The 18,723-nt window shown below is 51.8% G+C and overlaps 1 protein-coding gene and 1 long non-coding RNA gene across 4 annotated transcripts in view; one reads left to right on the forward strand and one right to left on the reverse strand.

The window, feature by feature from the left end:
* Positions 1–14: 14 nt before the first annotated feature.
* On the reverse strand, positions 15–16,148 carry LOC138811792 (uncharacterized). 2 transcript variants are annotated; one of them, XR_011367501.1, is made up of 4 exons: positions 15,487–16,148; positions 1,524–2,029; positions 326–432; positions 15–183 (listed from the first exon to the last, which is right to left on the reverse strand). It is a non-coding gene; the product is annotated as an uncharacterized lncRNA (long non-coding RNA). The 2 variants fall into 2 exon arrangements; XR_011367500.1 differs by having other exon boundaries at positions 15–432.
* Positions 6,035–18,723, forward strand: part of Tef (TEF transcription factor, PAR bZIP family member) — a 30,481-nt gene continuing 17,792 nt past the window's right edge. The window contains exon 1 of one of the 2 annotated variants that reach the window (XM_069999630.1): positions 6,035–6,211. In XM_069999630.1, coding sequence (XP_069855731.1) covers positions 6,109–6,211 — 103 coding nt within the window. In that variant the 5' untranslated portion in view covers positions 6,035–6,108. Of the gene's footprint in view, positions 6,212–16,826; positions 17,061–18,723 lie in introns of those variants that run through there. The other variant, XM_069999629.1, reaches the window with a different exon arrangement.

Genomic DNA, 18,723 nt, shown 5'->3' on the forward strand with positions numbered 1-18,723 from the left:
TGTTTCTCGGCACTTCGGCGCAGGGGCATGGTCAGAGCCGGCTGGCACCAGCTTAGCCTCAGGCAGACACTGCAAGGGGCTGAGGAGCAGGGCCAGGTCTGGACACGGAGACACAGCCAACCCGGCTCAGCAGCCCTTCTTGGCAGGGACGAGCTGTGTTCCCAGGTTTCCAGTTTTCCTCATCTTTAAAGGCAAACAGCATAGCCAGGTCCTGATGGTTCACACTTGTAATCCTAGCTACTTGGCAGACTGAACTCAGGAGGCTTGTAGTTAAAGGCCAGGCCAGTCCCCCAAAAAGCTTCCAAGACCCCTTCTCAATCAATACCTGGGAACAGTGGTGCACTCCTGTTGTCCTAGCTCCACAGGAAACTGAGATCTGAAGGACTGTAGTTCCAGGCCAGCCTGGGCAGAAAAGCCCATGAGATTCCATCTCTAAGGAGAGAAGTTGAGTATGGTGACGCATACTTGTTATACCAGCCCATAGAAGGAAGCAAAACAGGAGGATCACAGTCCAGGCTTGCACATGGGTAGGAAATAAGACCCTCTTGCAAAAATACCCAGTGCAGCTAAGCATCAGTGGTTCATGCCTGCAATCCTAACCATTCAGGTGGCTGGAATCCCAAGGATCATGGTTCAAATCCAGCTTGGGCAGAAAAATCTTCAAGACTCCAAAAAGCTGGTTGGGAGGCATGCATGGTTCAATTGGTAGAGCACTAGCTCAACAAGTAAGCATGAGGTCTTGAGTTCAAACTCTAGTACCACACAAAAAAGTTGGGGGAAAGCTAGTGTATTGGCTTAGGAGTCTTACCTGCTCTGGATTCAGTGTAAGCACTCACTAGCTTTAAATTAAATAAGTCTAGAGTCTGAATTGCTAGAAGACTGGGAGTTCTTTGAGCCAGGCAGGCAGGATGTACTCAGATGCTCTATGAAGGATGAGGAGCTGGAGCAGCTTTCTCAGGCAGCCTGTTTGCACTAGGCACTGTGCAGAAAGTTTGTTCATTCTGCCACAGGCTCTTTATGATTTCTAGTCACACTTTATATTGGGGGGGCGGGGTGTGCGGGCAGTGAAGGTTTTGAGGATGGACTTTCATCAAGGAGACAGAAAAAAAGCCCAAGAGCAAAGGTCCTTTCAGGCCTGATGTCCCAGCATTCTCAGCACTGCTAGCTCCCCAGTGAAAAGCCAAAATGACACGGCAAGATAAGTTCACAAAAGCAAAGCGCAATCCTGTCCCCAGGCTGGAGGAAACAGGCTTGGATTGGGTCTTTCTGAAACAGGAAATGAAAGAGATTAAGCAAGCAGGCCTTCCATGAACCTCACAGGCTGAATTCTCCAGTTCTTGTAAATTCCTTTTTATTCGGGTTTTTGTTTAGCTCAGGTTGGAAAGCACTACCTGAAACCCCACCCCATCCAGATCTCTGAACACATGACTGTTTACTGAAGAAAACTAGCTTGCTTCCAATCTGCAGCCTGCCAGGGAGACGGACTTAAATAGAGTCTTACATCATTATCAGCGTGCACTTACTGTTCTGCGTTTTTTTTTTTTTTCCTTTTAATTTTATTTCACATGTGCAGTTCCCTGTACCAATGTAAGTTGGATGTTTGAGGGCAGTGGCTGATCTCCAGGCCATCTGGGGGCTCCCAGTAACTGAACGCAGGTCTCTTTCTGGTCTTCCCCTCTGTAAGGGCTGTGGCGAGCACGTCAAGGAAGGGCCCAGCTCCTCCGCTCCGGATCCTGCCACAGGACGATGCAGGGTCGGCAGGAGCTCGCTGACACTTCTGCCCCACTTCAGAGAGGGCCAGGAACTGCACTGACATAAGTCCCCACCAGGGAAGCCGCAGGCCCTCTAACTCCTGGACCTACCCAGTTGATGCCCAGCAGTTAAGTTTGCATCCATCTTTTCTAGCCTTCTTTATTTTGAGACTTAACATCTTATGTGCCCTGCTGGCCAAGGTCAGAGCAAGGCACAGTGAAAGTTCTTAAGCAAGTCTTGCCTGGGTTGGAGCCTCTTGACTGGGATCCCGGTTTCCCTTTAAAACAGGATAGCTGTCAGCATATAAAAGACATCTTGTTCCACTGGTCAGTGTATATAGAGAATTAAGTCCAACAGCAGATGTTGGATAAAGGGAAGTGAGGGCCAGAGGTAGATTTAGAACAACTCATCCTGAATCTTTCTGGACATTTTATTTTATTTTATTTTTATTTTTTTTATTTTTTTGTTGGTCGTGGGGCTTGAACTCTGGGCCTGGGCGTTGTCCCTTAGCTCTTCAGCTCAAGGCGAGCGCTCTACCACTTGAGCTACAGCGCCACTTCTGGTTTTCTGGTGGTATTATTGGAGATAGGAGTCTCACGGTCTCTCCTGCCCGGGCTGGCTTTGAACCGTGATCCTCAGATCTCAGCCTCCTGAGTAGCTAGGATTACAGGCGTGAGCCACCAGCGCCCGGCTATTTTATTTTTTATTGTGAAGATGCTGTACAGAGAGGTTACAGTTGCATGGGCGAGATAGAGTACATTCTTATCAAGCATTGTAGCCTCCTCCTTTGTTTCCCCTTCCCATCCCTTCCCATCCTCCCCCCGCCCCCCCCCCCTTTCTGGACATTTTAAATACATAAAAGTTTTACCTTTTAAATAATGTGATTTTTTTTTTACAAATAAAGCAAAAATTTCTAATTAAAAAAAACATCTTGTTCCAAGTGGATGGAGGGCAGAGACAATCAGTGAAAACTGAGGGTAATAAAGATGCATTCGGTGGCCTTGATAAGGGTGCCAGTGAACACAGACCCTCTACAGACCTCTGAGCCCAGAACCCCCAGAGGTGGTGATGGTCCCTGAGGACCCGCCCTGCGGCCCACTCCAGATGTTCCCAGCACATACACAGCCTTTCCTTCTTTCTCCACCCACCCTCCGAGGCTGCCCCACTCAGCAGCCCATTCATGTGGTCCCTGACCAACCATTGGTGCCGCTAAGCTGGGCACCTTGAGGGTGGGTGGGGCTTGTGAGCGTGGACTGGAGCAGCCTGCAAACTCTCTAAGGCTTTTCCTGGCTGGATATCTGATTTAGCTTTGAATTCCTCACAGCATCTAACCTGGAGCTAGCTGTGGTGTTTATATATATATATATATATATATATATATATATATATATATATATATATATATATATATATATATATTTTTTTTTTTTTTAAATAAAGAAGCAACTTTATTGAGAAGGATCCTACACTGACCCACCAGGGCTGCAGCACAGGCTTGGGAGCTGATACTGTGACCCTGGGAGCTATGTGGTATATTATTCCACTTTCTGTTCTATCACGAAGCACCTGAGACCAGATAGTTTACAAAGAATGGAAATTTCTACCACGTGCTGGTAGTTCACACCTGTAATCCTAGCTACTCAGGAGCCTGAGATCTGAGGATCTCAGTTCAAAGCCAGTTGGGACAGGAAAGGCTGTAAAACTCTTATCTCCAATAAACTACCAGAAAGCTGAAAGTGGTGCTGTTGCTCAAGTGGTAGAACACTAGCCTTGGGCTGAAGAGCTGAGGGACAGCGCCTAGGCCCAGAGTTCAAGGCCCATGACCAACAAAAATAAAAATAAAATATTTAAGCCAGCCTAGGTAGAAAAGTTTATAAGACTCTTAACTACAAAAAGCCAGAAGTAGAGGTGTGGCTCAAGTGGTAGAGCACTACCTTTGAGCAAAAAATCCCAAGGAGAGCCTGAGGCCCTGAGTTGAAGCCACAACACTGGCACAAAATAATAAAAAATAGGCCAGGCTGGAGCTGGAGCTGAGTGGGAGAGTGTTTGCCTGTCATGCACTGGCCCCCTTGTTGGACCCCCAGTAGCACAATAATAATAATAATAATTAGAATTGTATTATTAATTTGGAAAATGAACATAATTTGGGAAGGATTCTATAGTGAAAAGGAGAACAGTTAAGAGATGGTGGGCAGGGAGAAGGGCTCCTGGAGTTTTTGTTTGTTTGTTTGTTTTTGTCCTAGTCCTGGAGCTTGAGCTCAGGGCCTAGGCACTGTCCCTTAGCTTTTTCACTCAAGGCTAGTACTCTACTACTTTGAGCCACAGCTCTTTCTGGCTTTTTGGTAGTTTAACTGGAGATAAGAGTTTCACAGATTCGGGGCTGGGAAGGTGGCTCGGTGGTAGAGCGCTTGCCTTGCATGCCTGAGGCCCTGGGTTCGATTCCTCAGCACCATATAATCAAAAAGAAAAAAGCCGGAAGTGGCGCTGTGGCTTAAGTGGTAGAGCGCTAGCCTTGAGCTGAAGAGCTGAGGGACAGTGCCCAGGCCCAGAGTTCAGGCCCCACAACCGGACCCTAAAAAAAAAAAAAAAAAACGTTTCACAGACTTTCCTGCCTGGCCTGGCTTTGAACCACAATCCTCAGATCTCAGCCTCCTAAGTAGCTAGGAGTATAGGTGTGAGCCACCAGTGCCCAGCTCCTGGAGTATTTTTTTTTTTTTTTTTTGGCCAGTCATGGCTTTTTCTGCTTATGTGGTGCTGAGGAATTGAACTGAGGGCCTCATGCATGCAAGGCAAGCACTCTACCACTGAGCCACCTTCCCAGCCCCTGGAGTATTTTGTTTTGTTTTGTTTTGTTTTTGCTGGTCGTGGGGCCTGAACTCTGGGCCTGGGCACTGTCACTCAGCTCTTCAGCTCAAGGCGAGCACTCTACCACTTGAGCCACAACACCACTTCTGGCTTTTTCTGTTTATGTGGGGCTCAGGAATCAAACCCAGGGCCTCATGCATGCAAGGCAAGCACTCTACCACAAATCCACCTTCCCAGCCCTGGAGTATTTTTTTTTTTATCCTGCGCAAAATGATTTTGGAAATCAGTGAAGGATGTTACAAAGTTTAATCACAGAGCCGAAAACCAAGCATTTACTGTTTGCAACCCAGGGTCTTCAAAGCCAGGATGGTAGAGCTGAATGGAATCTGTGAGGTCCTAACATTTAGTTGGGGACTGAGACCCACAATCACTGCCTGACCTGTTCAAAATTCCCCTCGGGAAGCTGCCATCCCTTGACCAAGTGTGGCTTCATTCTCATGTCAGTCTTAGAAAGATGGTGACACACAGACCCTTGCTTTGCCCACACATGAAAATTCCCTGTGGGCAGAGGGCCAGCTGGTGCCCTGGAAGAAGACAGAGGAGGGGACCTGTAACCAACTTCCAATTGCTCTCAAGGTTTCTGGATCAGATTAGGAAGCATGACTTTGGATACAGGGCAAGCTGGAGCCACGTCTTCAGGGCTGTCCCTTCCAGTGGTGTCCACCCAGGCTGCCCTCTTAATGACTTCTTCCCTCTCCTTAAGACCAAAGCATTTCAGGCTGTACATTACCCTTTGGAGAACAGGCTTTAGGCTCTGCAGATGGTAGAAGCCCAAATGATGCATGCCACATGTACATGTGTGTGCTGCAGGGCCCGTGTGCGTGGCACATACACATCATCCAAGCACGCCACAACCTGAGATGCACACGCTTGCACGTGGGTGCCTGGTGCCTTGGTGTGCCTGTGCCTGCCCCACCAAGTATCTTTTGCACAGAGCTGCCTTCAAGCTGCTCTTTCTTGCCTGGCAGACTTCTCTCTTCCTGGGTCCTCAGGTGCCAGCCCAGGATGGTTTCCATGGCGTGCCCGGCTCCCCGCCGTGCCTGGGCCTCCGGGGCTCCCCAGCCGCTGGAGCCTGGGGCACGCCCTCTGTGTGCGGGTGCATGCGTGCTGGCTGTGGGCGTGGAGCTCTGCTCACCGCTCTCATCTGGAAGCACTGCTTATGGCTGCCAGCCTGGGGAGAACTCGCCTTGGCGAAGTTAGATAACAGGCCGGGTGCTCTGTCAGAGGATTGGAGCGGTGGCTCCACGTGCTACAGCTGGCACAGGGCCAGGTCCGCCCAGCCAAGCAGCGGGAAGGGAAGGCCTGGCTGCAGCCGGAGCTGGCAGGTGGCCGAGCTGGGGGTGGACAGTCGGGCCAGGCTGGGGCTGCCCATTGGCTGCCTCGGGCTCCCACCCCGCCTGCCTCTTGCTAGCCTGCGGCTCCCCAGCCAGCCCCAGCCCCTGCCTCTCCAGCTGCTTCTAAACTCCCAGAGCAAGCACCTCCTGCCGGGCCATGTCTAGCTGCGACCGGATCGGAGTGGCCCCTGCCATGGACATGCCTGAGGTCCTCAAGTCGCTGCTGGAGCATACTCTGCCTTGGCCAGAAAAGAGGGCAGGTAGGAGTACAGGTGGTCTGCACCTGGGCAAGCTGCCCACGGGGTGGGGGGGCAGGCTGAGGGACAGTACAGGCCAGACTGGGGAGGGCCCCCAGCAGGGGTCTGCCGCTGGGACCCATCTTGCATAGAGGAAGGGGTGCAGTGCAGAGACAGGACCCAGGCAAGTGGTGGGGGGGACTCATACCAACTCTGGGGCTACCCCCTAAGCCTGCTGGCTTTGCAGAGAGCAGGGCAATGTGCAGCCATTGACAGGTGCTGTGCCCACGTGGGACAAGGACAGGACAAGAGTGCTGGTTGAAAGACTCCAGCGGTGTGCAGCTGGCTGGCCCAGCACCCTCCCTGGGTACACCGAGGTGGGCAGCGGAGTGGCAGTGGTAGGTCCGGGAGTGGAGCCCGAGTGTGGAGAAGAGGCTTTTCCATGCTTGCCACTCGCTGGCTCGCTCGCTGCCGGAGGGCTGAACTCAAGTCCCGGCTGGGCTGGAAGCTGTTATGTAACAGGACCACAAGGCTGGAAGCTGGCGTTCCTAGGATACCACAGCAAAGCAATGGAGGAGGGCGGGGAGCACAGGGCAGCCATCCTGCCTGAGAAACCTGGGCGCCCCAACAGTTGTGGCTCGACTGCCTTCCTGGCTTTCTCACATTTGTTTTCTCTGTTGGTGGTGCCTGAGATGGAGTCCAGGCCTCGCCCATGCAGAGCACAGCCCTGCGTCCCACAGAGCGAACCCTGACCACCTTGTTGCAGGAGGGGCCCCAGCTCTGTGCTGCCTGAGTGTGACTTAGGGTGGTGGGCATGGCGAAGGGGCTTCTCTCCCAGGACCTTTCTCAGGCCTCTACCTCCTTCTGCTGTGCTGGTTCCTCATAGATCTCATCATTCTGTCTCACAGGGCTTCCCTCCCCAGGACCCCCAAACTTTGAAGCCAGAGGACAAGCCCTGGCCTCCTCTTGCAGGTCAGGAAAGGGGTGGCAGCGAGCTCTGGAGAAAAATCCCACACTTCATGGTAGCGTGCAGAAGGCTCACACGCATCTCAGGGCCCCAGCCTCTTAGACGACAGCTGTATTCTGTTTGTTTTTCCCTCCCTTTTGGTTCAGGGCCTCATGTGTTCTAGGCAGGTGCTTCACCATTTGAGCTATGTCCACAACCTTGTTATTGTTTTAGTTATTCTGCAGGAACGCTTTCAGTTTTTGCCCAGGGCTGGCTTCTGAGATTTTTTTTTTTTTTTTTTTTGGTCAGTCATGGGGCTTGAACTCTGGGCCTGGGCACTGTCCCTCAGCTCTTCAGCTCAAGACGAATGCTCTACCACTTCAGCCATAGCATCATTTCCGGTTTTCTGGTGGTTAACTGGTGAGAAGTCTCCTGGACTTTCCCACCCGGGCTGGCTTGGAACCGTGATCCTCAGATTGCAGCCTCCTGAGTAGCTTGGATTACAGGCGTGAGCCACCGGCGCCCAGCTTAGTGATTCTTTTACTAATGTCTGCTATGTAGCTGGGATCAGATGTGAGCCACCATGACTGGCTTGTTGGTTAAGATGGGCCCTCATTAACCTTTTGCCTGGACTGACCTCAAATTACAATAATCCTGATCTCTCTCCAACTCCTGAGAAGCTAGGATTATAGACAGGAGCACCACACCTGGTTTACAGCTATGGCTTCTAATGCTGAGGCATCTCAGCTGCTCTCCTAGGCTGGCTACAGAGGATTTTCTATCCTCTAGCACAGACTACCCCATCAGCCTCATCAGCAGCCAGCATGCAAGATCCCAGCTGCTTATAGGATAAGCCAGTTTTCTTGGGATTGGCCTGCAGCATGAGACCCTACTCGAGTCCATGTCTATAAACAGGCTATCTCTGACTTTCGTTTCTCTGGGTGCCCAATGCAGGTGGATCCAGTTGGCAAGTTTTCCAAAAGTTAAGGTAGAGTGTTCTCTTCCTGATCTAGGCATCAGGTAAAGCTGGCACAGCTCACGCCTAGCCCTACCCATGTGTCCCAGGATGCCCCATGCACTGCAGGCAGGGCCAGCTCCCGGCTGGGCAGTAAAGGGTTTTTGAGGGCGACTGAGGGCACCCTCAGAGGAGGCTAGCAAGGGCTTTGAGTGTGGCAGCAGCTGTTGGTCACTGGCTCCCAGCTGGTCTGCTGAGCTCTGGACAGCTGAAGAGTCCCTGCCTGTCACTACACATGGACAGTCAGGAACAGTCAGGGTTCAGCACAGGGAACTTGCCCAGGATTTCAGGCTGAGCTTTGCCAGGAGCTGGACAGCCCTGGCTGAGAACGAGTCCTGCAGGCTGGAGGAGCACAGGCTAGAGTCTAAGGTCATCTCCTGTCACTGCAAATAGCCACTCCCTGCGCCAATGGGAGAGAGAAAAGCGCGTGGAGGAGCCCCAGGCATCACAGTGCCCCATTTGCTCCCCTGCCCTCCTGCTGCAATCACTACTCTGCAAAACACCTGCCCAGAAAGACAGCGGGAACACATTTACCAGGCTGAGCCAGTTTGCTAAGCTGTCCAGTGACAAGTACTCTATATGTTTTGTTTGTTTTTGTGCCAGTACTGGGACTTGAACTCAGAACCACTGTCTCTTAGCTTTTTCACAAAAGGTTGTCACTCTATCACCTGAGCCACAGCTCTACTTTGGCTTTTTTTCTTTGTTGGTTGTGGGGCTTGAGTTCTGGGCCTGGGCGCTGTCCCTGAGCTCTTCAGCTCAAGGCTAGTGCTCTACCACTTGAGTCACAGTGCCATTTCCATTTTCCAGTGGTTCATTGGAGATAGTCTCACGGACTTTCCTGCCCGGGCTGGCTTTGAACCACAATCCTCAGATCTCAGCCTCCTGCGGAGCTAGGATTACAGGCGTGAGCCACTGGCACCCAGCCTACTCCAGGCATTTTAAATGTTCTTATACAACTTATATTTCCACTCATCTGGCTTTGGCCTTGGTGGCTTTGGCCTGGGCAGCCAGTAGGTTGCCCTGCGCCTTGGGGTAGGAAGCAGGCTTCCGGGCAGACCTTGCATGTCCCTTCTTTCTCCAGCATGGTTTAGGTCACGTACAGCGTGTTGCTAGGCTCCAGTGGATAAGAATTTCAGTGTGAGAAATTCCAGGTGTGCTCATGAGACAGCTCTCCCTGCAGCCACACGTTCCATTTTCTAGTTCCGAGACCCACACGGGTCCACCATGTGGGGTGTCCCGGTCCCTCTCCCTCTAGTTGCTCCTGGGCCTGCTGCAGCCTGCCCAAACCTGTTTCCTTCCTGTCCTTGGAAAAATAGACTTCCCCCAGCAGCACGGACCAGATCCAAGACTCACACTTAGCTTCCTGGTGGCCCTCACTCTGAGCCCTAGAGTAACCAATTTTCCACATCCATCAAATGAGTGGGTCTGGGCCCCAAGCCCTAATGAACTGTCTCCCTTCTCTGCTCTGGGTCCTGATCTCTAACGACCACTTACTATCCCTGCTCCTGCATTTCCCCCAGTGTCAGTGCCAAGTGCTGGGTCTCTTTCCATGCTCACTCTAGCCCCTGCTTCTTTCTTCTCTGGCTTCTGGAAAAGCCGTGCGTCTCTAAACCATACTCTCATCCCATGGGCTCATAGTTACAAGGTCAGCACCCCCACTCCTCCCAGCACCCCCCCACACACACCAATTTCTGCTATCTCCACTCACTCAGGTCTCCTGGAGGAGCTATGGAGTATGAAACCATACTTTGAAGTAGAGTGAGTCAGGGCTCTGCTAGGGCCTGGGGAGACAGCAGGGGCCTTGGAATGAGAAACAGGACAGAAATCCTGATTCTGCAGCTTCTGGCCAGGCATCCTCCCTTCCCTTTCCCCTCTCTATTCCCAGTCCTGAAGCAGGGGGAGGGGTGCTGAATACCTGTGCCAAAGGCAGGTATTCAGGTAAGACCCTACCTGAAAAATAAAACCAAATAGAGTTGTGGTTTAAGTGGTAGAATACCTGCCTAGGAAGTGTGAGAACCTAACTGCTAACCCCAGTACTGCAAAAAAAAAAAACAAAAACAGAGAAGTAGATGTTTGGCGTGTGCTGTTAGCTCACACCTGTCATCCTAGCTCCTCAGGAGGCTGAGATCTGAGGATTGCTATTCAAAGCCAGCCTAGACAGGAAAATCTGAAAGGCTCATACCTTCAGTTGACCACCAGGGAACCAGAAGCAGAGCTGTGGCTCAAAGTGGTAGAGCATTAGCCTTGAGCAGAAAAGCTCAGACACAGTTCCCCAGCCGCACAACCAGCACTCAACCCCTCCTGAGTTCAAATCCCACAACCAACAAAAGAAGAAGTGAATGTTTTCAGTCTGTACGCACAAGGCTTGTAAATGTGTTAACTTTCTTGGGGCATCATATGGGGGTCCCTGCCCCAGACAGGCCAGCTCAGCAGAGGACACAGGCAGGTCCTCAGGGGATGTGCTGGGGGAGAGCAGAGCGGGGATCTCGCCATGCTCCTCTCAGCGGAAGGAGACAAATGCGCTGAGGCTGCATTCTGTGACCTGGGTTGCCCCAAGCTTGCCTCAGTAGAGGCACAGGCGAGGACTCCCCCGCCTGGGAACCCATGCAAAATCCACATTTGCTTTCAGAGAGGAGGAAAGGGGCCAGGCCACCTGTGTGCAGGTGTGTTGTTTCCTTACTCCTCACTCCAGCCTTCTAAGGATGTATCTGCTCCATTGTTCCAGAGAGAAAATAAACTCAGAGCTTGGTCTCCCTCCAGTGAGAGGGCCAGCCTCCTCCTTCCTCTGCCAGTCTTAGGGGCCTTGAATGCTATACCTCTTGGTCAGCCAGTCATTTGTTATTTGTTAACTGAGCAGCTGCTACACTTGTGGCTGAGGCTTGAATGAGACAAACACCGTCCTTGAGAGTCAGCAGTCAGGGAAGTAGGACCAGGGTGACATTTAAGCTAAAGCCCAGAGGATAAGGAAGAGACAGCTACACCAGGGACTTTCTGGCCAGGAGAGCAGTGTCTTCAAAGGCCTATTTGTGATGCAGGAAAGAATAAATATATCAGAGAAATAAAAGGCCATTGTTGGGGGGGGGGGCAGGGAGGACATGGTTCAGGTGGTAAGCTATTTGCCCAGCAAACCCAATGCTCTGAGTTCAAATCCCAGTATCATCAATAAAATTAAATAAATGTGAAATTAAATAAAATAACCTGGGTGCTGGTGGTTCACACCTATAATCCTAGCTCCTTAGGAGGCTGAGATCTGACAATTGTGGTTTAAAGCTGGCCTGGGCAGAAACATCTGTGAGACTCTTATCTCCAATTAACCAACAAAAAGCCAGAAGTGGATCAACTGATAGAGCATTAGCCTTGAGTGAAAAAACCAAGTAAATTGGGTGCCAGTGGCTCATGACTATAATCCTAGCTATTCAGGAGGTTGAGATATGAGGACTGCAGTTCAAAACCAGCCTGGGCAAGAAAGTCCATGAGACTCTTATCTCCAATTAAAAACCAAAAAGCTGGAAGTGGTGCAGTGGCTCAAGTAGTAGAGTCCTAGCCTTGAGCACAAAAGCTCAGGAATAGCACCTAGGCCCCGAGTTCAAGGGCCAGGATCAGCTGGAAAAAAATTTTTTTAAGCCAATATGAGTGAAGTCTTAAATTCAAAGTGCTAATACCAGCAGCACATGCACACACACACACAGAGTAAATAAATAAGTAGACAAATAAATGGCCATGAAAAGTAAGGGGGAGAAGGTAGGGTTAAGAGCTCAATGGGTGAGAGCCCGCAGGGCTTGAAGATTAGGCTGAGACATTCCTGTCCCTATTGACTAACCTTGGGGAAGTGACCAGGGAAGAATGAGATGTTCCATGGGGCTGGGAAGGTGGCTCAGAGGTAGAGCGCTTGCCTTGCATGCCTGAGCCCTGGGTTCGATTCCTCAGCACCACATAAGCAAAAGAAAAAAGCCGGAAGTGGCGCTGTGGCTCAAGTGGTAGAGCGCTAGCCTTGAGCTGAAGAGCTGAGGGACAGCGCCCAGGCCCAAAGTTCAAGCCCCATGACCGGACCCAAAAAACAAAACAAAACAAAAAAAAAGAATGAGATGTTCCAAGAACAACCTCAAGATAGAATTGTAGTAAGAGTTCACTTTAATAACTGAGCTCTTGCTATGCACCAGGCACTGTCCTCAGCACTGTGCCCAAACTGACTTGACTTCCGATACACACAGCAAAGGAAGCCTGGAAGCAGGAATCTGGTGCTGGCGGCTAGGCTCTGAGCCTAGCCTGAACCCTACTAGTGCATCACCAGCAGCACTGGTAGGAGGTAGCTGTACAGATCCTGCACTGGCTTGGAGAGGTGGACGCATCTGGAAATGGCACTCTTGGGCCAGCTCATTTGTAATCCAAACCCTGAGAGTGCATGAGATTGCAAGCCAAACAGGAAACTGGTACTCTAGAGCGTGCTAAAGAGATGGGCAAGAATTTAAAAAGGGCCTCCACCCACCACTTTTCCCTTGGAACAAACTGACACCAAGGTACAAACCACAGAGCCCAGACTCGGCAGCCACAGGTATGCAGGCTAGAAAGGAGAGCTGCTGGCAAGGCCAGTGCCAGGGAACTTGCCGTAAGCACGGGTCATGCTTGTTATTCCAGATTCCACTCTGAGTCAAACACAGCGACTGTTATTTAGCGTTAATAATGCTCCAGATGTATGGGAGTTGGCTCTGAGAGGTTTTCTTAACCCTTCTAGCAGCACCAACCAAAACAAGTAAGCCAGCAAATATTTACTGAGTTACTACTCTGAGCCAGGCATTGTGCCTGCCTATCCTTGGTACTGAAAAGTTCACAGATGTCTGGGCTTTGTCAGAACTCAATGGCAACCTTAATGTCATCTTGCTTTTAAACATCCCAGGCTCAAGTCTCACGCTCTGAGCCATTAGAGGCTGACTATAGAGCCGAAGATATCATTATGGGTTATCAGTGACTCCCATGCTAGTGAAAATCTGCATAGGGTCAGTTTAACCAAGGTTTTAGTTAGCAGATCTCAGGAACTTAAAGTCAGTCCAGTTGTGCAAACTGGACATTGCTCATCCCATTCTGGCTTTAACTTAAGATTCTATAACCCAACCTTGGGTTCACAACCTTACCCTCACCCCCAAAATAACCCAAGTCCTGATTCACTATCATAACCAAACTGTAGCTAGGATGCCCACCTGCTTCATCCTGTGTAGCACTGCTCTAGGCTGGAACCTGATGCTGTTTATCACAGACAATCACTGCCACCCAGTGAGTAGATATCTTCACCTTTGTTTTAAAGAGAAAAATAACTGAGGCTTGGATGTCAATCACTCAAGGCTGCAAGGGCTGGTTAGCAGTGAAAGGAGACACTCCCAGACTTTCATCCCAAGTCACTACTGCCCCAGGACCCATAATTCCTTGAGAAAGCCACTATGTATAGACCCATCCCTACAGAATATGCTGGCGCCATTTTGTACCTTTAAGGTCTTAACCAAGCAATACATTCTTCTTATGGCATTTCTCTGTGGGGCTCATATACTATAGAAATTAGCTAATTAGCCAGGCACGGGGGTGCTCACACCTGCAACCCTAGCTAGTGGGTAGCCTTAGATCTGAGGATTGCAATCTGAAGCCAATTGGGGCAGGAAAGACTATGAGACTCTTATTTCTAATTAACCACCAATGAGCCAGGAGTAGAACTGTGGTTCAAGTGGTGGAGCATTAGCCTTGAACAAAAAAGCTTAGGACAGCATCCAGGCCCTGAGTTCAAGCCCCAGGACAAGGACATACACATACACATACACACATACACATACACACACACACACACACACACACACACACACACACACACACTTTAGCTAATTATTTCTCATATTTATTCCTCTCCTAACAGAGGAGTCACAGAGGTACTCTCACATTACTGACGAAAGCAAAGGTAGAGGGAAGACCCTGGAGATTCTTCTGGGGTCAGCTGGAGGAGGAAGTCTGGGTGTAGTTCTCTCCATAGCTGTGAGGCACAAGAGGGAACATGTTTGTAATGTCTCCACACACCAGTCACCCTTGGGTGATGCAGGGGAAAATCCCCTCTCAGGAAAGTGTCAGTACATGTTCGGTTTCAAGCCCTCAACTGCCAATTTCACATCTCCCCAGTGTCACTTGCTCCTTCAGTGATCTGCTCAGGTTGATGGGTGGAATAATGATTTTGAGTAATTATAGCTAAAACAGAGACAATCTGCATCTTCATAGAAACAAGTACCTTGCTATGCCATGTTATCATTGACCTTCCTCTCAATAGTATCATATTAGCCATGAAAATGTGCATTTAACATGAGCCCAGAAAGCCCCACCATGGCCACATTAGCCTTTTTTTTTTTTACAAGCTTCATTTGTTGCTGAGGTCCATTTCTTTGGAATGTCCTTTGCAATTTGTTGCTAGAAAGATCTAATTGAGTTTCTCCTAAAGGTACCTTCACTTAGCCATGTATAAAATTCTTACCAACAATTTTGTAATCTGTGTTTTCTATTTTTTTTTTTTTGGGGTCTGGTTGTGGAGCCTGAACTCTGGACCTGGGCGCTGTCCCTCAGCTCTTCAGCTCAAGGCAAGGGCTCTACCACTTGAGCCATAGCGCCAATTCCGGATTTTTTCTTTTTGCTTATGTGGTGCTGAGGAATCGAACCCAGGGCCTCAGGCATGCAAGGCAAGCACTGTACCACTGAGCCACCTTCCCAGCCCCTACAATCTGTGTTTTCTGTACACACAGATTTGCTCTTGCCAAGGTGGATTTGTACCCAACAGTTTTAGTAAAATTGGGAAACGTACTGTTCACAGCAGGCTTGCAATTGTGCATTTGTACACACTGGTTCATGGAAATGTCGTAAAGCAGATCCTGCCCTCTCTCCATCTGATTTATAAGCAAGAGGAGCCTGCACTTACCACATTCAGAGAAAGACCAAAGTTTACTGCAGCAGGGAGAGCTTCAATTTTGGAGTCACACTCCAATTATCTTGTCCCTTTCACCACCCAGTCCTTCAAATTTCTTGTCCTCAACAAATTGTAAAATTCTGGTTTCACCTTTTAGGATTAAAACCAAGAAAACTGAGTATAGCTAGGGTTAGAGGCAGAGTATGTTTGGTATTTTAAGAGGTACAAACTTGTTTTTTGTCCAAGATCAGGACTGGAACTCAGTTATTTGATGCTTTTATTCATTGGCTGGCACTCTATCACCTGAGCCACGCCTCTAACCTCCAGGTACAAACTTCTGAGCACTAAGGGCAACTTCCATTTATGCATAGCTTCACATGTTAAAACCTAAGGAACAAACAGGGAGTACTTACGTTTTAAGAGAATGGCTGGTTCTCACATAAAACGTGAGATTGGAGCTGCCTCTGATGACTCCATGGCTGTCACCCCAGTTGAATCCTGAGATAGGAACTCATCTCTCATTAACCAGAAGGCAGGAGTGGAGTTGTAGAGTGCCAGCCTTGAGCAGAAAAACCTCAGGGACAGCGCCCAGGCCTTGAGTTCAAGACCAGTGGGACCCCGACCCTGGGGGGGGGGGGAATAGGTGAGATGGGGACCTTTTATAAAGGAGATTTAAAAATGTATGTATTATTCTAGGAAAGGAAGAGACTTCCGAGTTGTTTGGGGCTGGCTGTAGATTTCCCTAGCCCAACCTCTTCATTTTTATGGCTGAAAACAAACTCAAGCGGAGGACGTGGACTTTCCCAAGGTCACTAGCTAGTGGGGGCAGGGGGAGACGGAAGTGAGGACGAGGGGGGGGGGACGGAAGGGTGGACCCGGGGCCCCTCCACGCCCCCTCCACGCCAGTGTTTATTCGGCAGCCACGCCCTCTCCGGAGCCCGGGATCAGTGGGCAACCTGACACCGGCTCCCGCGGCGGCCAAGCCCGCGCCCGCCCTCGCCGCGACCCGGCCCGGCTGGCCGCCTGCCCTCGGCCAGCCCCTGGGGCGCGTGGGAGGAGAGCAGGCCGGGCCTGGTGTCCCCATCCCACGACCTAGGGCAGAGTCCTCGGAACAAAAAGGCCCGGCCGGGCCAGGCCAGGCCCCGGCCCGCTCCTCCCGCCCCTCCCCTGGCGGGCGCACGTGCGAAGCCTCGTGCAGGACGCTGGCCCCGCCCCTGCCCCCCCATTGGCTGCCCCGCGCCTTTCCCTCCCCCCCCCTCCGCAGCTAGACTCGGCTGCAGCTCCACGTGACCCGCGGGGCCGGCCGCCGCTCCCAGCTCCGCCTCCCTCTAGTGGCGCGTCCTAGAGGGCTGAGAGTGGGATCAAACGGAAAGGAGGCCGCGGTGGTCTGGGAGAAGGGCGAGGGTTAGGAAAAGAGAAGCGAGAGGGACGTGATTGGCCGCGCAGGAAGCGGCTGCTGCCGAGGAAGGCCCACGGCACAGATATTTAGCCCGCGCCAATCACGAGTCTGGGGCGGGCGGGGCTGCGCTCCTCACCTGGCTCCGCACGTGTCTTGCTCTCCCGGCTGCCTGGCCAATCCCGCCTCGCAAAACTGTGCCCGCCTCTCACAGGACAGACCAATTAGGAGCCACGCTCTGGGGCCGCCAGTCGGGCCTCATGAATAATGAACGCCCCAGAGTCAGTCGGCGGGCGGGGCGCGAAGGAAGGGAGGCGGGGGTGCGGCGGCGCGCTTGCGCAGTGCCGCTCCTGTCGGCAGCTGCGGCAGGTCGCTCGGCTCCGGCCCATCTCGGGGGGCGGGCGGGGGAGGCGAGGCGGGCGAGCAGGGCACGGGGCACGATGTCCGACGCGGGCGGCGGGAAGAAGCCGCCTGTGGAGCCGCAGGCAGGACCGGGTCCGGGGCGCTCAGCTGGGGATCGGGGCCTGCCAGGGTCCTTCCCTCTGGTCCTGAAGAAGCTGATGGAGAACCCCCCGCGCGAGGCGCGCCTGGGTGAGGCGGGGGTGGGGGTGGGGCGGCTGTCCGTGCGCGCCCGGGGGCGGGGCCTCCGCAGGGGCGGGGCCCGGAGGGCGGGGCGGGGCAGGGCAGGGCAGGGCAGAGGTCTGGGTGGAGTGGTCCAGCCCTGAGGGTTGGGGCCCGGGGTGACGAGACGCCGTCCCGACTGGGGAGAGGTCGGGGGCGGGGGGTGAGCTGGAGAGGGTGGGTCTGGGGGGGCTTCGCAGGGAAGGGTCAGGCGGGAGGGGACGGAGCGTGAGGTGTTGGTGGTGGGGGGGGTCGAGAGGAGGGTGAGGGGGGGATTGGAGCAGCCACTTACCGGGCGCTCCAGGGCGCCTCCCCTGGGGCTGCTGGCATCCCAGTCCCCCGAGATGCCCGTCCAAACCCCGCTCCGGGCCTGGGCCCCACCCTGTCTGCAGATTCTGACCCTGGACTGTGCCTTTGTAATGAGCACCTCGCCTTCATCCCCCTTGGTTTCGAAGTCCACCGAAGTTTGAGAAGCTCTGGTCTTGGGTAGCAGATCCTCTGGGGATGTGGCCTTGTCCTCTCCTAGGGGAGTTGCATTCTTGCTCTCTGGATGCTGGGGATCCAGCTGCTAGGTCCGTACTGGAGCTTTTTTTGGAAGGCTGTTTCTGGGCTGGTGTTTGAAATGCATCTGGTGGGAAGCATGTGGGGTGAGCGATGGGGGTGCCTTTTGGGGACAAGATTTGGGCCAGGTCAGGGTAGGATGAAGGCAGGAAGGAGACCCCTGAAGCCCCTGGCCTGGTTGATTGGGGGCCACAATGACAGGATTGAACTTCATCTTGTAGCCCAGGCCAAAGGGTCCCCCAGGGCCTATGTGGAAAGCAGCTTTGGCCTTGCTGTTTTGACAGAGGAGATGAGGTTCAGGCAGCAGCAGGAGTGCCACCTATTGTGGAGTTTTAGGTACACTGAGGTAGGTGTACTTCCGTTCTGAGACCTGGGAATTTGCAGGAACTGTCCTATAACCCAAGGACTTGGGAAGGGATAGGCCAATGAATTGTCTGTCCTGGGGAATTAATTTTTTTCTAAATTGCCATCTTGCTTCTTTTCCTGGTGTATTCTGAGGCTCCCATTGGTTGTCGCTTGTGAGATTATAAATAGTTTCAACAATAAGGTGAGGCCAAGCTCTCCTGCTTCAGGAAAGCTTTGTCCCAAATCTGAAGACAGTTGCAGAGGTTCACATTTGGCAGGAACTTGTTTAAGATTACCAGCAACTAGTATCCATAACAGTCATTTTGTCTTAAATTTGCAGAGTGTCACAAAGCATTTTGACATAATCTTATTTATTTATTTATTTTGGGGGGTCCGGTCGTGGGGCCTGAACTCTGGGCCTGGGCACTGTCCCTCAGCTCTTCAGCTCAAGGCTAGCACTCTACCACTTGAGCCACAGCGCCACTTCCGGCTTTTTTCTTTTTGCTTATGTGGTGCTGAGGAATCGAACCCAGGGCCTCAGGCATGCAAGGCAAGCGCTCTACCACTGAGCCACCTTCCCAGCCCTGACATAATCTTATTTAGACTTCTACAACAGCCCTTTAGGGTATTATCCCCACTCCCTAGATGAGGAAACTTAACCGTCAGTGAACTTTTACAAGGTCATATGTGTCAGCCTTATGGCTCTCAATTGGGTGCTCTTTCTAGT

The sequence above is a fragment of the Dipodomys merriami genome, unplaced genomic scaffold, assembly GCF_024711535.1.
Source record: "Dipodomys merriami isolate MVZ:Mamm:240054 unplaced genomic scaffold, mDipMer1.0.p SCAF_55, whole genome shotgun sequence".
NCBI classification, from domain to species: domain Eukaryota; kingdom Metazoa; phylum Chordata; class Mammalia; order Rodentia; family Heteromyidae; genus Dipodomys; species Dipodomys merriami.